This window comes from Epinephelus fuscoguttatus, linkage group LG22 (genome assembly GCF_011397635.1).
Source record: "Epinephelus fuscoguttatus linkage group LG22, E.fuscoguttatus.final_Chr_v1".
In the NCBI taxonomy this organism is placed as follows: domain Eukaryota; kingdom Metazoa; phylum Chordata; class Actinopteri; order Perciformes; family Serranidae; genus Epinephelus; species Epinephelus fuscoguttatus.
In genome coordinates this window covers 27,446,581-27,474,210 of record NC_064773.1, presented here as the reverse complement: position 1 = coordinate 27,474,210, position 27,630 = coordinate 27,446,581, and the positions used below count along the sequence as shown (strand labels likewise).

General features: G+C 42.4%; 1 protein-coding gene across 1 annotated transcript; it reads right to left on the bottom strand.

The window, feature by feature from the left end:
* Positions 1–319: 319 nt before the first annotated feature.
* Positions 320–27,630, bottom strand: scaf11 (SR-related CTD-associated factor 11). Its single transcript, XM_049567157.1, has 15 exons — positions 27,455–27,630; positions 17,026–17,071; positions 16,669–16,814; positions 13,414–13,497; positions 13,203–13,282; positions 12,911–12,990; positions 12,790–12,827; positions 12,621–12,694; positions 10,817–10,942; positions 8,710–8,795; positions 6,065–8,419; positions 4,435–4,769; positions 4,082–4,255; positions 3,846–3,965; positions 320–1,357 (listed from the first exon to the last, which is right to left on the bottom strand). Exons 2-15 carry the CDS (start codon positions 17,042–17,044, stop codon positions 1,262–1,264), a joined length of 3,813 nt encoding a protein of 1,270 aa, XP_049423114.1. The 5' UTR covers positions 17,045–17,071; positions 27,455–27,630; the 3' UTR covers positions 320–1,261.

The following is a 27,630-nucleotide window of genomic DNA, read 5'->3' as shown; positions in this document are numbered from 1 at the left end:
GAGATAGTCATTATCTTTAAAAAGCTTCTTATTATTTTGATTAAGTTTCACATTATTAAGACTGGGATGTTTTGTTCATTACAATGGCAGAAATGAGCTTCCATACATCGCAGCTGATGCGATGTCAGTGTTGTTTACAGGTTGTTGCATTGCCCCTGAGTGACCAAGTTTGGTTAATTTTCTTTTACGTGTCTGTATCTAACTGTAATATTATATTATATAGCAGCGCTCCAACCTACTGTACCTCCAACTCATGAAAGCTTTTCACTCGATGTCTGGTAGTCATTTCCAAAGAAAGACAACATCACAATACTACCCATTGTTTCAAGGGAGATTTTTTTTGGAAGTGTAGAGCAGAAACATCACAGAAACAAAGATGGAGATGAAATTAAAACAAACCCTCTGAAGAAGGAAACACTTCCATCATTAAAGTCTAAAATGGAGGCGTTTCCTTCCTCCATGTGAAGCCTCTTGACAAACACACAGCAGATCAGGAAGCAGCTAATTTATTTCACTACTCTCTGGATACTTTGCACAGTTCATGTTCACCCATTGACATTTATTACACATTCAGGCAGGGGGTGGGGTTAATTTCACTTGATCTGCCCCCCTGGGACCTGCGCCTTGCTAGCAAACTCACTGCTGATTGGCCATCCCACTTAGCGTCTCCTCAACCAATCAGGGCCCTGATTACAATCACACTCATCAGATTTCAGCCCTTACTTGGGCCACAGAGATTAATAAAGGCAATGCACTGTTTTTTAAACTAGGCTTTCATCTGAAATATTATATAATATTTAAAAAAAGAACATTGACAATATTCAATTAATAATAATAAGCTATGCGATCAGGATGCCATTTAGGAGAAATTAATCGTACCAGCTGGCACCCTGGGAGAGACTCTCCACTACATGAGCTGACGTCATTCACTCAGCGTTGCATCTTTAATATCAGCCGTCCCCAACCCCCCCACGCAACCCTGTGCTCTTTACAGTAGTTCCCCAAGTCACATGACCTATGCAAAATAAAGGGCTCTTGCATTACAATTTTCTGATTGGGTAATTCTTTTTCTAACAAAATATGAAAATCTATAGAAAAAAATCTTCATCATTCAATAAAAGGTAGAGATATCAAAAAAAAGAAAATGTTGGCTCTCCGTTGTCTTTCAGTTTGGAGGCCAAATTCCAGCTAGAGGAAATTGCACTTGAGCAGCTGAATGGGTCTGTGAGGGCATCGCCTCGCCAGCAGCAGGGCGGGGTTTTTATTTCTTGCGGGCGTGCTTGTATTTGTCCACGTAGGCCTTCACCAGGTTGGCCACCTTACTGGAGTTCACCTCACCACTCTTGCTGTGACACACCTGACGGAAAAAACACAAATGCTTAGGGTTTTGTTACTAACGGAGACGAGAGACAAGATAGCCTTACAGCAGTAACAGGTCATCAATATCCATTTTCCTATGACACAGCTGGAGTGCGCAATCAGTGCTTGGCGCCATTGTTTTCAGAGCAGATTTACAGAGAGATTCATTAAGCTTTACATTAGTTCATGGAAGACACGGAAGTCATACACCCCCAGCTGATTGGATCATTGCTTCTAATCCTTCTCGTAACAAGGCAGTCCATTTAAATATCACCTCATACTCACTGATCCCTGCTACACCAATGCTGCCACACACCGCTGCTGCTGGTGGTGGCAAAGTTTTGCCTTCTCCACCAAAGCCTCTACTTTCCTTATTCAGAGTCCTAACGTGGCTTTAAGGTTAAAAGGGTATGTTATGTCTTGTTCTTGTAGAGCCAGTGTGGTTTTCTGAATTGCACTTCCTGTTTTGGTTTGCATGTCTGGCCCAGGGAGCATCTTTAGAGTGGAGCCCTCAGCGCCAGGCATAACTATATTTCCATTTGTTAGAATATATGGTTAAATCTATGATGGGAGTGTTCCTGACAGAATTATAGTTATCATTCTTGATGTGGATGGCCCTTTTCTTCAAAGCACAAAGCACATCATTAACTACAATATTTTGTGGAGTTAAAGGCCACACTGAAAGGAAAGTGCTGTTTACGACTAGCACGTCCATTATGTAGCATTCTCCCACTGTGTGAAGAGCCTGTCCTGCATGCTATCAGACTTTACACTAACATTAACAGCTCCACTCTGCTCTTTATTCGATTTGGTGATGTTTATACCTCAGCAACACCAGCCAAACACGTGAACCAAGGTGGTCTTTTAGTCTAATACATGGATGGATACATGGATGCAACGCATCACAAAGCAGGGTTATTTTTACCTGTAACACAGGCTCTGTCTTTGTAGCGTGTGGTTGCGTGCCAGCCCCTGTGGGCATATTGAGTTTTACCAAGTGTTGTGCAGGGTTTGGAAGCATGGACTACTGGTACATTAACTGGCACTCAATTAATTACCAGGATCATTTTAACTACAGGATGTATTGATTTGATTAATTTTAATGTGAAATGTACAAACACACACAAGGTTGTTCTGCTGCATCGCATCTGGTACAATGAGGTATTTATGTTAATCATTGTAAAACAGATTGTACTTGTTTATTTACACAGTTCTATGTAGTTTTATCCAGGGCCGCCCCTCCCTAAACGCAGAACACGCGCTGTGCGTAGGGCCTCATCTTCCATGAGGGGCCACATTTTGATGAAAACAGAAAAGAATGTCTCTGTATTTTATTTCTGTTTTCAGTGTTTAATTAAGGTGGGAGAGGCAGAGGGCTGAGGGAGATCGGACGCCTCCAGAAAGGGGAGAGGGAGAAATATAACAAAATAAGATTAAATAGGAAAAACCTGTTTTTATTATTTTTATTTTCTTTTATTTTATTTTCAGTGTTTAATCAAGGGTGGGGGATTGAGGTGGTGGAAGTTACTTTCTTTTGTTGAGTAATTGATGGCTATTTATGACTCAGATTTGTTTATTTATTCATTTCAGTTTGAAGTTATTTTTATTTAATATTTATTTATTTATTTTAATTTTTTATTTTATTTGACTCATACAGCCAAACTACTGTATCTACAGTACATTTGTTATTGCCAATAAAGGTTGTCAAGTTAAATGGCAAGTTGTTGTACGGTCATTTTGTACCTATGATACATTTGGGATGGGGGCCTCCAAATAAAATTTCGCTTAGGGCCCCATTTTGGTCAGGGGCAGCCCTGGTTTTATCCATTGGAGGGCCGTGGAGCCATTTGCAGAGAAAAAAAGACCAGCTGTATAAAAATAAAGAAGAATGTGCGACTTTTGGGTCAATGTAGCATCTTTATCGAGTGTGACGGACGCGCTCTGCTACGGGTTTGCTTCGGCAAACGTGTCATTCTGTGTCCGTGTCCCATGTGTTTAGGCCAATGCGTTTGCAAAACACATCAGGTAGCCTTGTTTTTTGTAAAAGTAAAACACACTGAAAATCCACAAGTATGAAAGTATGTCTGAACTTACTTTTTTATATCACACTTATAATACTTGTACAAAGTAATGCTACACTGAATAGAAAGACAGTGCTGTTTGTTTTCCATGACTTCTGCATCAATCATCAACTGGTGAGAAAGCTTAACAGGCATAGCATCAGTAACTAAGGAGGGACGGGGCTAAGCAAACAGTCCATAAGTTGTTTGAAACCATGCGACTCTTATGACGCGCAAAATTCAGATGAAGGGCAGGAAGTGATAAATCTACACACTGTTTGAATTAACTTAAAGTGGCCTTTATTTTTTACTCAGTATGATCGATTGGAACAGCTATAGTAGTCTGTTGGTAGTCTTTCCCTCCAGGTATGACATCATATGCAAAGAAGCTATTGGTGTCGTATTCTCAAAGCAAGAAGTGTTTACCTTCTCTACCGCTTTGCGGACAATCTCCTTATACTCCTCCTTTGTGATTTCCTTCTTTTGGTAATAGGGTTTGATGGCTGTCTTCACTTCATTTATAGCTCTTTCTTGGATTTGTTGTTTCTAAAGCAGAAAGAAGAAATCAGATTACTGCAAACAAAGTGACAGAAATGGACAAACAAAACCCCTAAAAGATGTTTTGTGACAGAGCGACAGGTCGACCAGTGGCAGCAGGTTACCTTTTCTTTTTTGGAGCTGTCAGCCTGAGCCTTGTTATGCTGGCTGGGCTGAGTTGTGGAGGATGGCAGCACCTGGCTGGGTGCCGGCTGGCCATGGGTCACCGCAGCAACACCAGCTTTGGTTGGGGTAGGAAGAAGGCCAGGTTTCCCATAACCCACCATTGTACTTGCCATCTAGGGCAAACCAGAGAATAAGGATTGTGGGAGGGCTGGTTAAGAACAGTACATGTGTATTTCATTTTTTTTATTCTTTTAACTTTAGCCTCTTTAAATGCTAATGGATGTACACACTCAGACAGGACTTGTGCTGAGGAGGTTATAGGATTAAGTGTCAAAGTCCAAATATACCATACCGGCGTTGTGTAGCCATCAGGCTGAGCTGCTGCTGTCTGGCTGCCTTGATGCATGGGTGGCGGTGGTGGGGGAGGGGGTGGGAGGCCCTGAGCACCAACAGCAGGGACCTGAAGCAGTGGTACAGCAGGATGGAGGTGCACAGGGACCTGAGGAGGCATGGCATACGGTGCTGCAGGCTGCAAGCTGACCGGCAGGGGTCCTCGCGGGCCCTGCATGGGGTAGTGATGGTGAATAACATTCAGTGGAGGAGGAATCACGCTCATCACAGGCACCGGAGCGTTACCAGGGGCGTTGCCCGGGACTGCCTGGGGAGGAGGCTCGCTTTTAGGGGGATCTGGAGAACAGGATAAACAAAATTAGGAACCTGTCAGGAAGAATTTGTCATCTATGAATATATTAAAGTTGTATGCCAGCTTAGGGCCTAGGCTTTTCTCTGCTTGGCAACACTGTCAGCTGCTCCAGGACTAATATTAGCATTCAAAACTCCAATCTGACGCTCTACACTTAAATGAGAGCCCTGTTGTTCGAAAAAATAGAGTTCTATTTCCATATGAATTACGGAAGTGTGGTGCTCTGAATAACGAAAAGGTACATTGCAACAGCACTCTTAATTTACTAACAGTCTAGTTTGTGCCAGAGTGTGTTCTGGCGCTTGGTAGGGCTAGGTATTGGAAAACAGTGCCATTAGGCACTAGCCAAAGTATGTCGGCCCTACACACTATCAAAAAGCTTTAAAAGAATACTGTGCTAAATTCTGGGGCTTGACACCAGGGCTAGCACCTGTGCATTGCGGATCTTATTGCTTTTCATGTTGGCATCCATATTAACAGGTTAGAGGAGTCACATGTGAGCAACACACATTTTTCTATGTGATGCTCTATAGTGGCATAGTAAAAGTAACGCTGAGAGATACTTTATTCCAGACATCTGGTAGAATTGACAGACCAGCAACGCCATTTCTGCAGAGAGTAGAGAAACTGCCTTGCTTCATCTGATCGACTTTTCTTTTTTGTTTTTTTTTTTAAAGATATGTTTTTGGGCATTTTTGCCTTTAATGTATAGGAAAGCCAAGTGTGAAAGGGGGAGAGAGAGAGAGAGAGAGAGAGAGAGAGAGGGGGATAACATGCAGCAAAGGGCCACATGCTGGACTCGAACCCTTGTGTTTATATGTTCTTTGTCTTTGTCATCCTTTTCCTATGCAATGATAAAGGCTTTTTAGCTTTTTTCTGGCTTCATAAATGATACCAATGTCCACAAAATACTTCACAGAAGGTCGCACAAAAAATGGTAAAATCAACCTGTCAGACTTTCACAGGAATAAATTAAAAACTTCAAAGAAATTGCCCATTCATCACAAACGTAATGACCCCAGGTAGCTGAGGGTAGGTTTTGCTTTGTGTCTGTTCACAGTTAAGGTCCTGGTGCCAGCTACAGCACTAACATTATCTTGAGCATTAATCCCAAACACCATCAATACTGCTCGTATTTTAGAGGAAAATTTGGCTGATTCATTACTTTCTGTTAATCATCTCCATTTCCTCAAGCAGTGATGTTTTTGGAGCAATGAAAAAAAAAAACTGTACAGAGACGCAGAGACAGTTATGGGGTGAAACTCAGGAGGATTGTGACCTGCTGCTGCCGCCGGCTGCTCCTCCTCCTGTCGGTTCCAGCCTCCTGGTCCTCCTCTCTCCCTCTTGGAGTAATAATCCTGAACATCTGCAGGTAATGTCCTCCTGACAGCCCAGCTGGATGCTGATGACCAGCCCGACCGGTCAAGCATAGACTCTGCTGACTCCGGCTCTTTCCTCCGCCCACCGCCCCGGTTTTCGTTGAAGCGGCTGTACGCGTCATTCCCTGAATTGTTACCTGTACCTGAGAAGTTGCTTCTAGGCTGCCAGCGGTTGTCAGCAGTTTCTTCCTGCTGGTTGTAGAAGCTACGGTTGCCTCCACCCCGCCCAGTGCCCCGACCCCGCTCAAACCCTCCACGCCCCCCACGGCCCCGTGGTTCTCCTCTGTTCCCGCCACTGTTGCGATCTTCCCATCGTGAGCCACCACTAAAGCCAAAGTCCCGGTTCTTGCTGTCAGCATCACTTCGACTCTTTTCTACAACCCAGTCTGGATTTTCTGACCAGGCCTGGCGTTCAGGGGAACTTTCTGTAGGCACACCATTTTCAAAGCGGCCAGCGCCTCCGTGATGCCTCCGTCCCTCACCACCAGACCCACTCCCCTGCCCAGACCTCCAGCCTCCCCTGCGCTCCTTCCTCTGGGGAGACTGCTCTCTGGAGGCTGGCCGTTCCGGGCTGGGCCCTCGTCTGTATGATCTTGTTCTGGATCGTGATCTAGACCGAGACCGAGAACGTGACCTGGACCTAGAGCGACTCCTGGATCGCCTCCTTCTCCTCTCGCGACTACGTTCCCTCCTAGAATAGTCTCTCTCACTCTCCCGGTCCCTGTCTCTTTCTCTGCTGCGAGCTCGGGACGAGCGACGAGAGGGCGGGCTGCTGTCACGTTCTCTAGATCGTGAGCGTGAGTGCCTTGATGGTTCTCGCTTGGAGTCCCTCTTAGGTGACCAGGTAGAGGTTGGGGAGTGGAAGCGAGAGCGCCGCTGCCTGCCATTCTTCCTCTCTTGGCTCCTTTCTCTCTCTTGTTGGTCCTTGGAGCTCTCGTCCTTGGCGACTTGGCTTGCAGAAGCAGCGAGTTCGGCAGCAGCTGGAGCAGCACTCTCCTTTGGTAGTACCACAATGGGACTGTTACCATGCTCACTCGTGGGCGAACTGCAGTCCATGGGGACAACTTCATTGTCATCCCTGGATGGACCATCCTCCTTGGGTAGACTTTCATCCTTGGATGGACCTTCATCCTTGGATGGACTGTCACAGTTGGATGGACTGTCGCCTTTGGATGGACTGTCACCCTTGGTTCCTACCCCAGGACTGTCAACATCTGAAGGCTCCTCTGATCCAGGCATTTTTATTTCAGCATCCTCAGAGGCTTTAGATTCTGGGACAGCTGAATTATCCTCCGACTCTCCAGCAGAGGGCGAAGCTGGTTGCTGAGAATTCTCACATGATTCAGTCATCACGTCCTTTAAAGAATCTTCATTGTTGCCGTCTTCTGACTCTGCACAAACATCCATGTCATCGTCGTTCTCAGCCTGCTCATCACAGTGTGGAGACATGAGGTTGTCCATCAGAGCGTTGTCAGAATCAGACGGTGACTGTGAAGTCCTTTTGTCACAGTCCTTTTCTCCAGAGGAAACAGGACTTGCAGGCTCCTCCTCCTCCTCCTTCTTGCTCTGGTCACCCTCAGAGCATGAACCAGGGCTTTTAGGAGCCGAGTCTGAGGGACAAGAAGACAGGTCATCACCCCCCTCATCTAGTTTCAGTTCATGTTCATTAGATTGTTCCTGAGTCTCGTCACTGTCCTGTCCCACATCATTACTCAAGGGTTCAGCATCTCCTCGATCATCAGCAGAGGTGAACCCGTCCTGGTCTTTGAGGCTTCCTTCAGCATCAGACTGCTGCAGCTCTGTGTTGTTCAAATCCAGTTCCTGATCAGTTTTGTCTTCCTCCTCCTTCTCCTTCTCCACGTTGTCACATCCATCACCCTCTTCCTCTTCCTCCTCCTCACTTGCTGCTGGGCTGCAAACGACTTCCGGTGATTTTTTTTTCCTAGTTGGGGCTTTCCGTTTCCCACTGGCCTTTCGATTTGTTACCTGTTTGCCCTTCCGCTTGGCTGGAGCCTGAGAAGCCTTGCCCGGCTTGGTGGACTGGCCTGTGGGGGATTCAGAGTCTGATGAACTGGACTGTGGTGGTGATGCTGGCTCAGCTGCAGGAGCCTCTTCCTGGGATCTGCTGTTGCGTCCAGATCGCCTGGATGGCAGAGACTTGGCTTCTTTGGTGGGAGCTTTGGAGGTTGAAGCTCGACTGCCTCTCTTCTCACCTCCTTTGGGACACGTGATGGCGCAGACAACACCCTGAAACACTGTGAGAAACAAAAAAAAAGCAAGGCCCGATAAGAATAAAGTATTTATAGAAAAGTTAAGCTGCTAAACCTTGTAATCATGCATTATTAAAAAGTCTATCAAGTCATCTAGATTCAATTTCTGTGTTAAACTGTTCACTACTACCATTTATTCTCCACATATACATTTAGCTGCCAACAAAAAACAAGTGTTAATGTTACATGTACCTCAGTTTATCATATAATAAACCTTGATTTTAATTTAAAAAATTAAAAATAAACTGATTCTAAACCCGCCAGACAAGACTCACCGAAATGACCAGGGCCAAACAGTGAACTGGAGGTGAAAGGAGATGGAAATGGGCTGTGGCTCCAACCAGTGGGATGGAAATTCTGCCTGTAAAACAAACAATATACAAACGCAAAAAAAATTACCCTCAAAGATAACATACAATCTGTTAAACTTATGTCAACGCCAAAAGAGAAACACGCAGTAACGTCACTGTCAAATTGGCTGTCTATAAAACTGATCTCTTATGATTTGAAATTGAAAATACCAAAATTAGAACGATAAACAATAAAACTTGTGCATTAGTAGGAGCGTTACAATTATTTCCACCTTAGTTATATGCCAATGTAAATGCCAGCTGCTTTAGGAATTGTTTTATCCCTTTCTGCTTTTGTGTCGAAAGGCTGCTTGAACACAGTTATCCTCTGATATGTATTACCCCATCCCAGTGGTCAGCACAACTGGGTGATGTCGTCAAATGTGTGTTAACATGCTGACTGTGTTCCCATTTACAAACACTACAATGTGGAGCAACAGCAACACACCATCCTCGTCTTACACCCAACTCTCTCTCTGCTGCTGTTATAGCTGACTGGAAACCCACAGGCAGGTCTTTCAGTTCCAGTGTTTGATTTGTGCTCGCCATGGTGGGACTGACTCACACTTCAGTTCCATATTGTGCAAACCCTTAGCACCTGTTGCTTATTACATACAGCTAAAAGTTTTCGGGCGGAACTTGAGCTTGTGAACATTGGTTCCGCATTATGCACATCAATGTATACACTATATAGTCTGTGTGCACTGAACTGAGACGGTTTGGCATCATTACACAAACCGTTAGAGCCTTAACACATACTGTACAGAGACGTGCTGGAATACTGGTTTTACTTTATACCATGGTGAAACATGTTGATGGTAACAACACCGCAGACAGGTTCTATTAGCATCATATCTGCAACTACCATAGTTTTTAAAAGGTCACCCTGAAATCAGCACAGCACTCACATCTTCATCAACAATTTGATTTTGTTACGCCTTTCTACTGGTCAAACAGAAGCAGAGCACAACACAACAGGTTGGTGGTGCTGAATGAGAGAAAATTTGCACAGATAAAATTAGCTTTGCCCACGGGCGAGGTTTCATTCTACCTTTGGGACACACTGCTCGCCTCATTTTGCCTCGTACGGAGGTAGGAGGAGCTTGTTGCTTGTATGGGCCCAATGAAACAGTCTTATCCCTGCCTTGTGGAGGTGTCTTGTAAAAATGCATTTTGGTGAGTGACAGTGAGTTTAAACAGAACTCTTCCTTGTGTGTATCCTTGAGGTCTAACAAGTGAGGTGAATGCATATTCTTCCTCATACAACATTTGCTAAGCCAGTTGTTTCTGAACATTTTAAAAGCTGAGGTGTTTACTAGCTTCTTCTTCCTTGTCTTTGATGACGCATTGTTCTTGGAAAATTAGCTCTACCTAGTGTTGTTGTTGTTATCATAAGGCAGCAGATAATACTGAATCTGTAACATCACAATTTCTTGCACTAAGATTCTGCTGATAGTAGCCTAATAATAGTAGTTACTTTGGTTGTATGAGAACTAGAACTGCAAAGAGAGGAAGATGGAGTAAGGTGCCATCTGAACGCAGGGAGAAAAGTGACCTTTTTAATAAAGTTTATAAAAATGTGGTGCACTGACGATAGATATTTCTTGCGATAGATGTATATCACTGCTGATGACCCACTAATGAGTCAGCTGTCACTTTATCAATGTTAGAGACTTTAGTCTGCATCGTGCACTCACACTAATGCAACCACGTGAAATTTTAAGTCAAATGCCCACAAAAAATGGTTGCATATGCAACCATTTTAGTTGCAGTCTAGATGCCTATGAAGAAAGAGTCAACAATGCAGCCTTTATTTTGTTCCATCTGGCTCTCAAAGCAACAAAGACTGTCCATCTCTTAATGGTTTCCTGCTATTGGTGTAATTAATATTTTGTATGTGTCTCTCTGTGCCTTTTTTATTTCTGCTTAGATTAAACTGGACATAAAGGAGACAACTGCCTTGGAATGATAACTTAAAGCAGCAACAGGGGAAAAACAAAACAATGGAAGTCTTCAGTTGGGATTTCAGTACCTGGAGGTGCCGCTAGCAGGGATGGGAGCAGCAGGAGAAAGCCATGGACAGTTTTGCGCCTGGGGTTTGCACTGTTGGGACCACGTGTCATATGGTATGTCCTCTGTCACCCACACAGGCTCCACACTGCAGCAGGATGACAACAGGACAAGAATTAGTGATGAAGTACTTCTAAATGTTAATGCTGAACCACTCACACTGTATCTGTAAAAGTCTCTGACATCACTCCTGAATACATCGCTGCAGATTAAAGGCTTTTACACACACTTATTTTGACACATAAACAACACTTAAATGCAAAATGCTCACCTGTGATTCAAAACTATACCAGCAGTAATGCAAATTTCCAACAGTATGCAACAGGTTTAGATGTGAATAGACTGACTGGCAGCAATGCCAATTTATGTTTAAGTTGTTGTTAGTTTGTATAGCTTACTATACTGTAAGCTATTTTATCAAGTTTTGTTTAAGTGAAAAGCTTTGAGTAAGTTTTATTCTGAAAGATAAGAACTTTTATTGTGAAAGATAAGAACAGAAGGAGTGGATCTGCTATGTGCTACAGCTGCACAATTAATAGAATACTTTAAATTTAGTTTAAAATTAGTGCTCCGCTCATTGAAAACAGGCAGGATAAATTATACTGACAAGCAAAATAATAAAAGAAAAAGAAAAAGAAAAATCACCCATGGCGTGTAAAAACCTTTAATCTGGTTACTTAACCCTATGGGCCCGAATGACACAGTGCGCGTCCAAATTCACACCTGTTCTTCTCCGCAATCATGCGTCATAGCGAGAAGCCACTCACATCACGTGAAACAGCGGAAGCGTAGTATTCCGACAAGACCAAGCACTTGTAGTCCAATGTTTTCACAAGGAAGAACAATGATAAAGTTACACTAAAATTATGTATAACAGAGCTTTCATACAGCTTTGCATACACAATACTCTTTGATGGATTACTCGCGAATGCAGGCTCGCACAGAAATGCCACAAATATCACATGAAAGCACAGGACCAGAGCTTTCCAGTGATACCACACACACCATTGTGCTGTCATCCCATCGCACTATAAATACAGACTGACTGTCTACAAAATAAAAAAAAAAAAAAAAAAAATGTCTTTACAATCCATTATACAGATCTTGTTATCAGTCCCTTAATATAGTGAGGAATAATATTATTATTTTCTATTATCTTAGATGTAAATATTGCATGTTTCTTTCAGATAAAACACATTTTTGACTTGTGAATGAGTCAATGGAATTTCTTGCAATAATGAAAAAATACTGGCAATCATGTCCGCCTGGCACAAACCACATGTTTTGGACAGCTGTGAAGTGACAGAATGTCCCAGCATCACGGTTCTAATAATGCCAGATTCCAGAGAGTCTCCCCTCTTCATATATGGCAGAATATGTCAAGATATAGCATGTGTATGTAGCCTTTCTAACGACTGTGATATAAGCTTAAAAGTAAAGGCAGTAAAAAAATACCCCAAAAAAGAAAAAAGGCCTAGAGCCCAAAGAGTTAATCTTCAACACTGATAGGAAACATGCTTACAATTGCTATGAAGCTCTAAGGAAAAAAATAATCAGACCACTTGAAGTAATTTGCCCTGCACTCCAGCAGGGGGCTTTCTATAAATGCACTGCTCCTCTGACCCACTGTCCTCTCTGTTAACTGGGCTATTGAATTCTCCCCGGTAAGATAAAATACTGGAAACTAGCTCTACACTGCCACTGTAATACTGTATTGGCTGTAATTCATCATAACATAACTCATCATACAAGGAGGCCTTACTTACATGTCCTGAGTTGATGCTGTCGTTAATGAGACACAGGAAGACGGTGACCAAGTGCAGCACTCTGTTCCTCTCACCTGGAGAACATACACACAACGCTGATGAGACGAAACCACAAAGAAAAGTACATTAACATTACTTTGAAACGTGAACATGAGACAATGAACAACACCTTTTTCCTGCTCAGTGAGGAGGGGTCATCATCGTTACCTGGAGGAGACATTTACAGCCTGTTAGACCTTGCTGACAAAATGTGAGCAGGTTGTGATATTTCTGGAGGAGTGTTAACGTACATTTCCTCACAAGTCCTTTTGTTTTGGCGTCTGCCGTCCTTTCCGCCTTTTGCCGTCTTGGTCTTCTTGCAGGCTTACTTCTGAAAATGAAATAAATTGATCTCGAGTTGACTTCAAAGTAAAAAAAAAAAACTCCTGACATACACGGAATTTGATGCTACTACATCACTTCTCCCTGATTAATGATTAAGCAGATCACATTAAGTATTTCCTCTAATCTCTGTTAAGACCTTTGAGACTTGCTTCAGTGCTAACCTTATGATCCTGTAATAAAAAACTGGGTGATACTCACTTGAGACAGACTTTTTGTTCAGGGTTTCTACAGCAGCAGCTCTCAGCTTCAGGCTGAGTCGCTCGTCTCCTCACGGGAACCTTAAAACAGACAGAATGTCGCATCAAAATCACATCATTTAACACCTCAGCTGACACTTGCGAGTAGGTTTTTAAGATTGCTTGATCTGCGATTTCAGATCAGAGAAAACAAAGGTAGAGCATAGACTGACCTGCACACAGCTGAGATTCCCGTCCCATCTGTAAACATTAGTGAAAGGTCTTCTGTCCACCGGGCAGGAAGGAGCCATCTGCAGCTTTAAAGTGAATTAAAAGAGCTTAAAAGACGAAACAATTGTCTAAATGTTTTACGATCGTTTCCACTCTGACATGAATTATATTCAGGAGGAAGAACTGAATTATTTTTTTGGCATAGAAAATGTTTAAATTTCATTAGGGATGTCACGATCAAATTTTCTTGCCCCTGATCCCAATCTGAGTGATTTAATATTGAGTATCTGCCAATTTAAATCTATTGTCCTAGACAGGACAGCTGCACAGTGCACACTTCAAGTACTTCAAAGTTATTAAAAATCAATCCGGTATATGTGTCTGACAACTCAATAGCTCTGTAATGTTTACTTAACAAAATAATAACGTATAGAAATAACAAACCCTCTCTTTAATCATTTTGGCCTTGTCACTGTCTCAAGGGAATGTCTCTGTCCCTTTAAAAGAGTACGCTCCAGTGTCTGTTGCTCTGGTGCAACCTTTGACTGAGTTACCTGACGAGACTACGTTCCATGAAGTGTTCATTTTCATCATCTGCGCATCTCTGTATGTTCAGGCTGAATGGCGATCCACGCTATATATATATATATATATATATATATATATATATATATATATATATATATATATATATACACATATATACATATATGTATATATATGTATCAGTATTTTCTACTAGGTGGGCTACATGTTCAGTTGAGAGTCAAAGCCGCATCTGAGATGTCACAAGCACTTTAATAAAAACAGACTGTGATCAGAATAAAATGCAAAGACAGGGATTTTTTTCTGTTTGAAAATCTGCAGCCACACAACATGTAAATTAAAAATATTGTGAAAAATAAATAGCAGGGCTGTACGTTAACTTTCTGCACACAGCACTGGAGCTACAGAGATTTAGAGGTTTGCAGCACAGGACACAAAACTGTATCAGTATAGAAGTGTCAAGTAGGCCTAAATCCATGTTGTCTGACAAGACAAAATCCTTGTGGCGGGAGTTAAAAATTTGTTTTCTATGGTCTTTAAAATGAATCTAGTGCTGGGAAATGATTTAAATCTTTTTATTTATTTAGGCTATTAATCTTATTTATGCACAGAGCATCACCAGAGAGGCTGAGGGAGGAAAGGAGCGAGACTGATGACTAGGAATGAATGAAACTATGATCTACCTCATACACAAACTAGCAAACAAGTGCTCACCTGACACAATCGAGCAGCTGTCTCCCACACATGCAGCGCAGCACTAGGCCTGTCGCGATATGCGATAAGTTGGTTAATTGCACGGTAAATTTAAAGGGAGACGGTAACTTTTCCAGCCACGATTAATTGCCATATTCATGCGTGTTTGTTTTCCTCGTCTCTCTCCAACAAAGAGACTAGACGACAAGAGCGCTCACTGCCGTGCATCGTCTGGCAGCCAGGTGAGTTGGTTCATTAGTGTAATGAACGGAGGGAAAGCTCTTATCATCGAGTGTCTTTGTCTCTGTGGGGGAGGCGGGGCTATGGGCTACACACACACAGTGCGATCTTCATGAGGGGAGATGAGGCAGACAAAAAACAGAGAGTTGAGCATAAGAGAAACAAATGCCACGGCCCCTGTGTGGGAGTGTTTTGGATTTAAACCAAACGACAGAGGGGAGCCCAGTAATTTGGACGAGCCGGTATGCCGGGTTTGTTTTAAAACCATCTCAACAAAAAGTGAATATGACCAACTTAACTGCACACCTGAGAGTGAGAGACTGACAGTCGATTTTTTTTTTGTATTCATTTATTTATTTCGATATTTTTACGTGTTATTTCAGATATTGAAATGTTCTTTTTTGCATTCCTAAATATTCTTGTTAAATAAACGTTTATTTCTCTTTAAAAGGGTGGACTTGCATCAATATGCCTTTATTATCATTATATAAGTTTAAAAAATGGTCTAAAAACAGCAAAATTACAACAATAATAAAAAGGTTATTAAAAGCACAATATTATGCAATATTATCGCTTATCGCAATCATTTCTGACGCAATTAATTGCCCAGCAACATTTGTTATTGTGACAGGCCTACGCAGCGCTGTTCTGCACATGTGCTACTGTGGTCATTTATTCATCTCATAGACTGATTTAGCGTAGCACGTGCCACATACAGACTGATGTCACAATGCAGACTGATTAACTGCCAGATTAAACAGAGGAGCAGCTCTGTGTCTCTCTGAGTGTTAATGGAGAAACTGAGTGAGTGAGTGAGTGAGTGAGTGAGGTGGAGTTGTGTGGAGTGTGAGAGAGGAGAGATGCACACTAGCATGCATTATGTAATGCAACCTGACCCTATATGGATATTAACAGTATTGTCTGAATCGTACATATCAATATATATCGGTACACAGTTGTTATATTGCTCAGCCCTAGGTACAGTATCCACAGTGATCACAGTGCACCATAGGTGAAAAACAAGCAAAAGACTATCACACTGAAAAATGATACGAGTGTACATAAATTAGGTAAATAAGATAAATAAACAGTCTCATACTGCATTTTGCTGTCGTTTATGGAGCAGGGGCTGTTACAGACAGACAGACAGTGGAGAGTTGGGGACAGTTGCACTCCACGTTGCTTTGTATGAAAGCTTCACTAGAAAAAGCACCTGAGTGACAGTTGACATAAAATAAAGGCTCTATATAGCTAAATGCAGTGGATCCACATCAGCTAATAAATGTCTTGATCAACGCTGATACTTATCTTTCAAATTGGATCAGGACATCCCTTATTTTAATCATGTTTTTCTGCACTAGGCCAATATCAGCTAAAAGGTCTACTGGATTAAAATACAAAAAGGGTACAAAATTAATACCATCCACTGGCCAAATGCAGCTTAAATATGCAAGTTGCTGGTAGATTTGCTCACCAGCTAAAAGAACAATGGTAATCTAATGAGTGGCTGTTAAATTTGAACATTTACTAACTATTTGGCCGGCGGACAAAAATGTGAATTTTGCACCCTGCATACAACTTCAATTTGTTGTGTCAATCTGTAGAAATTCAGCATTTCACCCATTTTATAAGCCGCCTACACTAGCTCTAACAAACAGTTTTGTTTTTTCACACTCATTTAGATTGTGCTCTTAAGTCCAAATTGGCCAAACACCAATTCACTACTGCTGATATCACTATTTCTATATTGTCAAAAATATAGTAGCATTGAGTGTCACCTCTGCCCACGTGAGGAGACATCTGAGGCAGAAGACGTGGCAGCAGCTGTCGGGCATGGCGAGCTCGCCTCCAGCCAGGACGCCAAGGCAGATAGGACATCTCTCCGCCTCCTCAGCATCCGTCCCATCCGGTGGGCCCTGGCCGCCTAGACACACACACATACATGTTTTTAAAAATTTTATGATTCAGATCTGATATTTTCTACTTAGTATGAACAGGGAAAAAAAGCCGCACTAAGATTAAGGTTTTTCAATGTGGAGATGCATGGATACTCTACGACTGATGGGTCATACAGTTCATGTAACATGCATCTGAACATTTGACCTAAATCATCACTGTACTGTGTAAAGTCTCACCACTTCCAGCTCCAGTCATGTCCGCCCCGGGCTGTCCTGATCACCACTACAACACAGAGGAGCAGAGAAAATGAAGATGAAGGTGAGATTAATGCAAAGGAGAAAAGTAGTTGATTAAATACACTATGTCCATACACTCTGTTTGGCCCACAGGGATACCAACCAATCAAATCTCTTTATAACATCAACAAGACACAAGAGAAAAGAGATGAGGTGTGATGTTGTTGCATCAATGTGTCTGGGAACAAACGAGTATTGCTGTTTCTGCCATTAGAATTTGAAAACAGTTCTTCCACATTAAGTAGAGCCTTAACGGTACATGTATTTGTGTCGAACCGTTCGGTATGCGACTTCCGGTTCGGCACGACCCTGTACCGAATTATTGGGCGCAGGATATTATTTTATTTTATTTTGTTTTATTTTAATTCCGTTTTTGCGAGCCAAACCATTTAAAATATCTAGTTCCCCGACGGACATAATTGAGCAGGGCTCGACAGTGCCAGCGTTTCACTCGCATTTGCGACTAAAAATAGGTGTGTGCGAACTGTAAAAATATTTAGGGGCACATGTGCAAAATCAGCCGAAGCAGTCTATATATTTGTCATCCACACCGGCCGCGCTGCGCAGCTCCGCCGCCGGCCCTGCAGTGATCATTTTGGCGTCTGGTCTATTTTCTGCGCGAGCCGCGAGCGAATGTGTCACGTTGGGTAGTTACCCATGATGGAAAAACAGCCCCAAATGTGACAGAGACACCAGCTGGGAGCAGAACCGCATGTCGACCAGCGTGGAGAAATGCGCGTCTGATGTGAACAGAAGTGCTCTGGGAGAATTTCGGTGCGCTGTGCTTCGCAGGCAGGGCAGGCCCTGGCGTTATGGGCGGTTTTCCAAGCCACTGTTGGCACAGTGAATATATCGGCAGGGTGGAAATAAGTAAAAGTGTGGAGGAGACGGACCGGGACGGACCTCCAGCAAAGCCTGCTCTGTTCTCCCCGCAGTTAGGGACCATTCGCCACGGTACCGCTGCTGGGCAGGGTGGAAATAAGTCCTGCAGAGTTTCAGAGGACCTGGAGAATGTTTTAGGATAGTAATATCATCAGTGTTTCCGCTACATCCATTTAAATTATTGCCGCCGCTGCCGCAATAATCCTTCAAAACATTTTTGCAAATGCACCACCACTCTGAGACATCTGTGCACTTGCACAGCGCAGCAGCCAGTATAGTGAGGAGAGCAGCGGTGAGGGGAGTGGGGGAAGGCTCCTGTGTAGGGATGCACTGAATATATTCGGCCGAATATTGCAAAAAACACACATTCGGTATTCGGTGGAATAAGTGAAAAGCAAGGCCGAATAATGGCGGCGTGTTTTGATAACGCAATCAAACAGCGTGCGGTGACGGACAGAGTAAAATGTCATCAGTGTGGCGATAAACAGTAACGGCGAATCCCGCCGGTTGTGGGTTGAACGGGGGTCACAGACACGGACAGGAATACGTATTCCTGCCAAATAAGGCAGCACATTATAACGGCTTACCGGTGAAGAAGTCCGGCTCCAGGTGAATAACTTGTTGTCATGACTGCCCAAAAGTACCTGAACAGCTGAGCCATGGCGGCATGTGGCATATCCGAGGAGAAACTTTAGGGACTGTTTGTTACTTATGAAGGGACTTGTCAGGGGAGGAGGGTGGCTGGTTGATTTTTATTTCACTTATTTTGATCCCCCCTATGTTATGTCATATTGCAAAGATAATATATATAAGACATCATTAAAAACACAATTAAATTGCAATACTTTTTCAAAACTTGATGATTTTACCTTTCTGTATATTTTGTATACAAATTCATTCAATAATTTTTTTTTCATTTACAAGCAAAATTAATTAAAATTCATTAAATAATTTTGCTTGTAAATGTCTATTTGCATCACGTTTATTACGGAAAACACATTATTTGATCAATTTACATTGTGCCCCTAAAGTTCTTTGTGCGCTCCTTACTTTTTCAACTTAGGAGCACATGTGCTCCTTGGGAAAAAAAGTTAGCGTCAAGCCCTGTTGAGTGACCGAGTCCGACCGTAAATCTCCACTTTCGCTTTGTTCAGCGCATTCTCGCATTTTGACAACATGGCAAGTGAGCCTGACGAACCTCAAGACCCACCCGCAAACCTTAAGTCCTCCGTTTGGGAACACTTTGGTTTCAGGGTGAAATACGAAGATGGAAATAAACAAGTTGACAAGACAAAAGCAGTGTGCCAACACTGCAGAACAGCGGTCGGGTATGTACTTGGAAACACGTCTAACATGCTAATCCATCTAAAGCGACACCACCCGAGTTTGAATGTCAACTGGCACGACTAGAAAAAGCAATCTGGTGCAAACCCTGACCATCACGCTAAAGAAATAACCAACGCCACTGGAGTTGAGTAAAACTGTTTAAGCTGCACTTTAGATATAAGCATGTTTTGTTTACTGCACTTTAACAAAGTGGGAAAGCTAAGTAAGTTCCTAGTAAAACTGAATCTGAGCAGGCTTTAAAGCTGACCAGCTGCACTATACTTTGTATTTTAATTGAGTAAAACTGTTAAAGCAGAAATGAATATTTATATTTTTCATTCATAAAATGTGTTAAAAAACCAGCAGGATTTTATTTTTCACTTTTATATTTCTATTTTCATTCAACAATGTGAAAAAGCAGGATTTTATATATATTTGTCCCATTCAAAAATTACCACAGCGAAAATGAGGCAGATGTGCCTTTTGTCATTTATGAAAAGATAAATCACTTTTCTATAATACATCAATGATATTTCAATACTTATTGACTTATTCATACTTCAAAAACAGCATCAATAAGTGATTAACATAGGGGGGGGGATCAACATAAAATAAATAAATAAAATAAAAATCAACCAGCCACCCTCCTCCACTGACAAGTTCCTTCATAAGTAACAAACAGTCCCTAAAGTTTTTCCTCTGATACGCCACATACTGTGTGCCCCCATGGCTCAGCTGTTCAGGTACTCTTGGGCAGTCATGACAACAAGTTATTCACCTGGAGCCGGACTTCTTCGCCGGTAAGCCGTTATAATGCGCCGCCGTATTCCTGTCCGTGTCTGTGACCCCCGTTCAACCCACAACCGGCGGGATTCGCCGTTACTGTTTATCACCACACTGACGACATTTTACTCTGTCCGTCACCGCACGCTGTTTGATTGCGTTATCAAAACACTCCGCTATTATTCGGCCTTGCTTTTCACTTATTCCACCGAATACCGAATGTGTGGGGTTTTTTTTTTGCAATATTCGGCCGAATATATTCAGTGCATCCCTAAATAGGAGCCTTCCCCCACTCCCCTCACCGCTGCTCTCCTCACTATACTGGCTGCTGCGCTGTGCAAGTGCACAGATGTCTCAGAGTGGTGGTGCATTTGCAAAAATGTTCTGAAGGAGCAACAGCGGCGGCAATAATTTAGCAGCGGCGACACGCTGCTGCTAAATGAATGTAGCGGAAACACTGGACTTATATTCATTGTGCTGACAGTGGCTTGGAAAACCGCCCATAACCGTGTCACACAGGGAAGAGGGAAGGTGGCTGGAGTTCCTCCAACATTTGCGGTTAGATTATCATATTTTTTTTAGTGACAAAAATATAGGCTGCTTCGGCTGATTTTTGTTTATGTGCACATGTGCTCCTACATATTTTTTACAGTTCGCACACACCTATTTTTAGTCGCAAATGTGAGTGAAACGCTCCCACTGTCGAGCCCTGTAGTTGTCTATTTTTTTCATTACTGTACCGAAAAAAAAAAAAAAAAAAAGAACCGTGACTTGTGTACCGAGGTACGTACCGAACCGTGATTTTTGTGTACCGTTACACCCCTAACATAAAGCTGCAGCCATTTTGGTTGTTTTCGAAAATGCCTCAATGGCGCTTCTCTTGACGAAGCTCAGTTCATGCACGTCATGTCCCTGCCGCAAGGATGTGTGTCACCAAAAATGACGTCACATAATTTGAGTAAAGTACAGAGGCATCAGTCATCATCACAAAAACATCCAGTATTAGATAAAGTGTTGTGACTGGCCTGACCCATGTGAGGCCGGCTGAATCTGTCTGGCCATGAGGGGGACCAGGCATGTCTGCCAGAGCAAATAAAACACAAGCTCACAGACTGTCTAGTTCCCAGGCCATCCGACTGAGTTTCTACAAATCTATGGTGTTATATTTATGCCTCATTCCTGAGCAAGCAATGGAAGATGGGGAGCGCAGAAAAAATACTATGCAAGCACATAAATAATATTTTTAAAGAAATCATACACTAACAAACTCCTTATTCTGTGCTCAATAAAGGAATTGCATGTGCCATTATCCATATCAATGTGCCATAATAACCCCCTCACTCAGTTCACTCATACAGCCTCTCACAAACTCTTGCTCAGTGTGCTGCTAGACCACTGCTCACATTGTGTCTCTCTCAACCTCTCCTCTCTGTGCACACTCAACTTTGTCCGCACACTCACTCATCCTAGTTTTACAATTTGCCACAAAACCAACCAAGATTGAAGAACTGATTTGACTGGCTGTTTCATCTCCAATCACAAAGCTCCTATAAGACAACCAAAGAGAGAGATCTGAGATTTTCAGCCACAGGATATGACAGAACTAAATGGTAAAAGAACAACAATATGCCACAGCGTCAGATGAGTTTCTCGTCTGTGATAGAGATGCAACGATCCAGCTTTTTCAGTTTCGATACCGATCCCGATGCTGTGGCTTTGAGTATCAGCCGATACGCAATTCTGATCCGATACCATGACTGACCTAAAAAAGCTATATACCTTTACATGTAGAACAGAAAAGACTAGAGGCATCAGGCACTGATGACTACACAGTTCTTTCCTAACATAAAATGAATCAAGCGTAGCTTGCATAGCAATAGATTTAAAGGGAAAGGATTGCAGCAGGTATGGGTTGCATTTTCCGATACCCGATCCATCTATTTTGATGATATCGGGGCCAGTATTTGATCCAGATATCGGATTGGTGCATATCGGCGCCGATCACATTATTATTACAAAATCGGAAATAAAAGATCAGAGGAATCAAAACAACAAAAATGGCCAGGTTTTTCATCTATGTTGTTCACTGTTGCCTCCGCTTTCCAATGTATAAAGATACAGGCCTATTTTGTTTGTTGAAGACAAGAAGAAGATATTGGCTTGGCTTATATTTTGTGCTGCTGAACCACCGATAAGCTTTCTGGATGCTATTTCAATAAAAAACAAACCTTATGGGACAATCTGGATGTATTCTTTTTTTTTCCTTTTTTTTTTCTTAATGCTTTGCAAACTATCGGATCAGACTCGGTATCGGACTCGGTTTCAAAATGAAGGACTCAGGGGGGTTCGGATCTGGCTACAGCCATGCCAGAAGTGCAGAGAACAAAGGGCAAATACGCCAAATGGTGCAGTAAGTTTGGTTTTTTTTGGTGCAGGTAAAAATGTTTTAGTGAAAATTACTGTGAGACACACTGTACATTAATGTTTTGGGACTAACACATAATGTTAGATTAAATATTCGGTACCTAATATTTGTCATTTTGACAATTTTCACGTTGTCTTGTCAGGATATAAAGGCTTTATAAACAACCTTTATCCTGTCATGGGGCACCAAACTGTTGTGTTGTTGTATATGCTGAAAAGCCATTATTAACTCAGTGTATGAGTCTACCCATGACTCATTTCAACACAGCCACTCTCTCTTGATGGATGTTGAAATTACAGCTTCACACTGTTAGTATGTTTCCTATACACATTGGATTTTTAGTCCTGAGTTAGAGCTTACGAAAACCACCCGGGTGACAACTGGCAGGGAAAACCCTGATTAAATGAGTGGAAAAACGTAACGAATGCCGCTGTACTGCATGGTACAATTAAGAATCAACACCCAGTCATGCTCTGTGGCATGTGTAAAAATGCTGAGCAGGCCCAGCTGTTTCTGATTTTGCATCAAGACTGCAAGAGGGAAAGATCTAAGTGACTTCAGAAGAGGGTTCATTGTTGGGGCATGGATGACAGCAGCTTCAGTCACAAAAACAACTGGCTGGTGTTTCAGTAGGAGCAGTGAGTGCTGTCTGCTCTAGATCCAAGGGAGAGACAAATCTAAATAGAGTCGGTAATTGTGGTCAACAGCGTACATGATGACAGTGATGCTTGTGCATTGGTGCGATATGTTGCAGTGCATAAACCCCTTATTAAAAAGATGAAGAGTTCAGTGGCGCAAAAACTATCGGCAGACAAAAAAGATATGGTCAGATGAGTCATCCTTCAACATATTCACAAGGGGGCAACTGCATGTGTGGCGTACACTGACAGAACAGGACATGCTTGATCCTGGGGTGAACAGACCAGACCATGTGGCTATGTTATGCAGTGGGGGGACATTTTGCTTGCATAGCCTGGGTCCATGTGTCCCTTTAGAAGGAGTGGTCTCTTCCAGGATGAAAATGCCCCACTATATATAGGGTATGAGAGGTCACTGAATGGTTTGATGAGCATAAAAATTATGTGAATTATGTGCTTGTTTAGGCCTTCGCAGTCACCAGATCTCAACCCGACTATAGGTGATGTTACACAGCGCTCTCCACCACCATCATCAAACCACCAAATGAGGGAATATCTGTTAGAAGAGTGGTGTTCCAGAGACTTGTAAAATCAACGCAAAGGCACACTGAAGCTGTTCCGCCAGAACGTGATAGCCCAACATCTTACCAAGACACTTTATGATCATTTTTCTATCAGGATTTCCATACATTTTCATGGACAAAATTTCTATGACTTTTCAATGACCCATAGTAAAATTTCCATGACCATTCACAACATGTAACATGAACAGAACTGTGGAGTACACTGAGAATAAAGAGGGCGCAATTATACATGGTCACTCCAAGTGCCACTTTGGTTTCGTTTTAAGCCTTCTGTTATCTAGACCGTTCAGATCACACTTCAGAAACCGTCTGAATTGGCCTGCAGACACAGAGCAGCAGAACTCCCAGAGTGGAGGTCTGAGAGCCGACAGTATGGTTGGCCCGTTGTTTAATTTGTTTGAAAAGAAGAATGCGCCATACCTTCGAACAACCACGCTCTACTTTCAGAGCAAAGCAGTAAAAATGAAACAAAAGTACGCACTGGCGCTCCAAGTGACAACTGAGCGCCCTAAACTGCCAATGTCAATTCTTACATCTTAGAAAATGTAGTAACATTTAAAAGTAGTATTGGGGCATCGGTATGGAAACAAGTACAATCAAACTGTCACAAAATTTTTCTTGCCCCTCTTGCCTTGCGTTATTCAAATATGTAAGATTCAAATCATTCAAGCGTAATTCCAGCTAGCTGCACACATGGAGGAAGTGACGGAGAGCGGGAAGAAAATAAAGAAATGTCTATGATGGTAAACAAAATGTCAAGCATTGATGCATATTACAGCTACGTTACACAACAGCTAGCCTACAGGAAATGGACTACATCCACATCCGCTGTTATGTTACATGGAGAGTTATTCACGGAAGATTACTGTGAAAATTAATTTCATTATACGCAACAAAATCCAATGGCTTTTCCAACATTTTCAATCATTTTTATTTATTCCATGACTTTTCCAGGCCTGGAAAATGAGACGGTGAAAGTCTTTGAATTTTCCAGATTTTACCATGACCATGGGAACCCTGCCTATCAATTTGTCACCAGTCCATAGCCACTGTGCCGAGGCACAAAGCCACTGTAGCAATGCAGTAGATATAGCTGTTGTCGTCTCCTACAAAACGTGGGAGGACCAAAATTAGGGCCGCCACGATTAGTCGACTAATCGATGACTAATCGACTATCAAAATAATCGGTGACTATTTTAGTAGTCGACTAATTGGTTTGAGTCATTTTTCATAGAGAAGTACTATAAACGTACCCTAAAATACTCCTATTGCAGCTTTTTATGTTCAAATATTGGCAGCTTCACGCTAGGGACGGGCATCAATTTTCGATTATCGATGACTGATTGTTAAGGCTTTTGATCCATCGCAAATAATTTTGATCGATAGTCACAGTGTTTCCCCTACAATGCCTGGCATAGGTCTGGTGAGCCGCTGTGCCAACGAGACCCTTCCGTCCGGCGAGCACGGCGGTTCGACGGGCCTACGAGAACCCCGCTATGCCAGGCAAAAAATCAGAAACAGACGGAGGCTCTCATCGCTCTCCAAAGCCTCGGCAGCTTCCCTTGACGCCTCTGAAAACACTACGCCATTGAAAGACGGAGGTTTTGCTGAAAACTGAAGCTTGTAACTCTGGCTGGCAACGGTTGTAAACACCCAGGGGTGAACTGCGCACGCACACCATTATTCCTCTTTGGCCTGGGGGGTTGAAGCTCAAAACTGGGGCAGCTGCGCTCTCTTGCGGCAACAGTCTGCACTGCACTCTTTTGTTTTCGCTCGCTTATCAATTAATCGATAATTGATCGTTAATTTTTTGGATGATTGAATAATGAATTTTGATCGTTTGCCCACCCCTACTTCACACACTCTCCCATGACGGTGAACTAAAACCCTTTGGCGTGAGTATGAAACAAGACATTAGATGACATAATTTTGGGGTTTGGGAGAGACAGACCGACATTTTTCAACATTTTAACACATTTTTCGATAAAATGATTAGTCGACTAATCGAAGAAATAATCGACAGGTTAGTCGACAATGAAAATAATTGTTAGCTGCAGCCCTAACCGAAATACCACATAGCTGTGACTGGCTAGCTTAGGCTGTTTGTGTTTTGACCAACAAGTTTGTGATGCTGACAGAGATTGTTTATAGTAAAGATAACGTTATAAGGTTGAAGAGAGACCAGTGTTTTCCATATAGGCATGAAAGCAGTGCTGCAATACAGCCCAAGACATTGCCACAATTGTGCAGTCTTCTATTGGTTAGTGGTCATTTGAATGTGCAGCTAGCAGCAACTAAGGCTATGCTGCCAGTCTCACTACCAACGAATTACAACAAACTATAACAGACGTAAAGATCACAGATAGCATGACGAGTCACATCAGTAGCAAATACGAGATCAAATTCACAATTTATTATACATGAATACACCTGAATGTAACGTTAGGCCAATGCCTAGATGGTGTGCTTCTTTTTGTAGGCTTTGTTTTCTAAAACAATCTCCACCAACTTCATATAATCATGTTGATATCGTCAACACGTTCATCAAACATCTAATAGATATTAAAAATTATTTCAGCTTGTGTATGTGTTTTAGAAGGAATATTTGAATATAATTTCTGGTTCATGTTGACAGACCTATATAGCACATATTCTTCCAAAATGTGATCACTGTAATTGTCTTCACACTTAGCTTGTTAATTACTGTATATATTTCTGAATTACTATTTGACAATCTGACTCATCCTCCTTGCTGGGCAACACTGACAGAAAAACAGACTAACAGTGCCCTAAAACCAATACAGACAGCTACTGACCTGATTTGTGATCAGGTGTCTGTGTATGAGTAATATTTAATTTGTATTTTCCATGTTTTAACGTGCAGAACCGTGATGTGCTGTTATTTACAAAGTCATTGTAAACTAATCTAGATCCAGCAAGACCTAGACCTTTTTTAGCTGGCTAACAGTGAGCGGGAAGTCTGTACCTTGGATTTCAAGCTGATACTGATTTGATCCAGAAACAGTTTTCACTTTCACAACTTTCATTAAACCATTCTAAAATTAGTCTGAAGTGAAACCTATTCAACAGACTCAGATCAGAGCCTCGATATGGGGGAGAAACCCCTAAATAAGGTTTCAGTCCTAAACACTTAAAATAAACCAAGTCAACACCGGCCATTAGTCACTAGCCTTGTGCTCAAACTGTCATTTAATTTATCCATTTAACACCACCGGATGTAAGCCTCGACCAAGAGTTAGCCTACCGTTACATTAAATCCTTATGTTAACATGCGTGATTGGTGTGACTGAGGAGTCGAGCAGGCGGGCTGATACTTGTGAAAGCTCGCTACTGTTATGAGCCAGCACGGCCTGGCTCCTGGAGACACAAAATTAGCACCAACTTGTTCAACCAGTGCCAACACGACGATGACAACAGCATTGTTGTTGGTTAGCCACACAGCTAAAGCTAGCTAAAAACACAGCTACCTATGGGCTAGCTAGTTGTTGTTAGCACGGCAGCAAACATGGCTAAATGGTTTCTAATATTAGCCACGATGATTGCACTGAAGGTCACAAGTTAGCTAACTAGCTAGCTGGCTAGCAGCAAGCGAGCGTAGCTGAAGGCTATCTAGCTGCTTTGAACAACAGCACCTGCTTACGTCGCTTTTAGCTTGCTAGCATTTCGCTCCAGTTAGCTCTAGTTAGCTAGCGGCAAGTGTCGTTACTCACCTGTACGTGCTGTTGCAGCTGGGTTGCACCTAGTGAACTGTTTTTAATGTCCAAACTCCTGCTATGAAATGCTGACGAATCACACAATCCGGGAATTGTTTTGGGCTAAAAAACGGAGCGTAGCTTTCAGAAAGTCTCAGCCACATGTCTCGCGGTCTGGCTGAGAGCTGGTGCGA

Coding starts and splice junctions, on each gene's coding strand:
- scaf11 (XM_049567157.1), bottom strand. Junction 13,283..13,413: donor GGAATCTCAGCTGTGTGCAG/GTCAGTCTATGC, acceptor GTCTGTTTTAAG/GTTCCCGTGAGGAGACGAGC. Junction 12,991..13,202: donor GAACAAAAAGTCTGTCTCAA/GTGAGTATCACC, acceptor TTTCATTTTCAG/AAGTAAGCCTGCAAGAAGAC.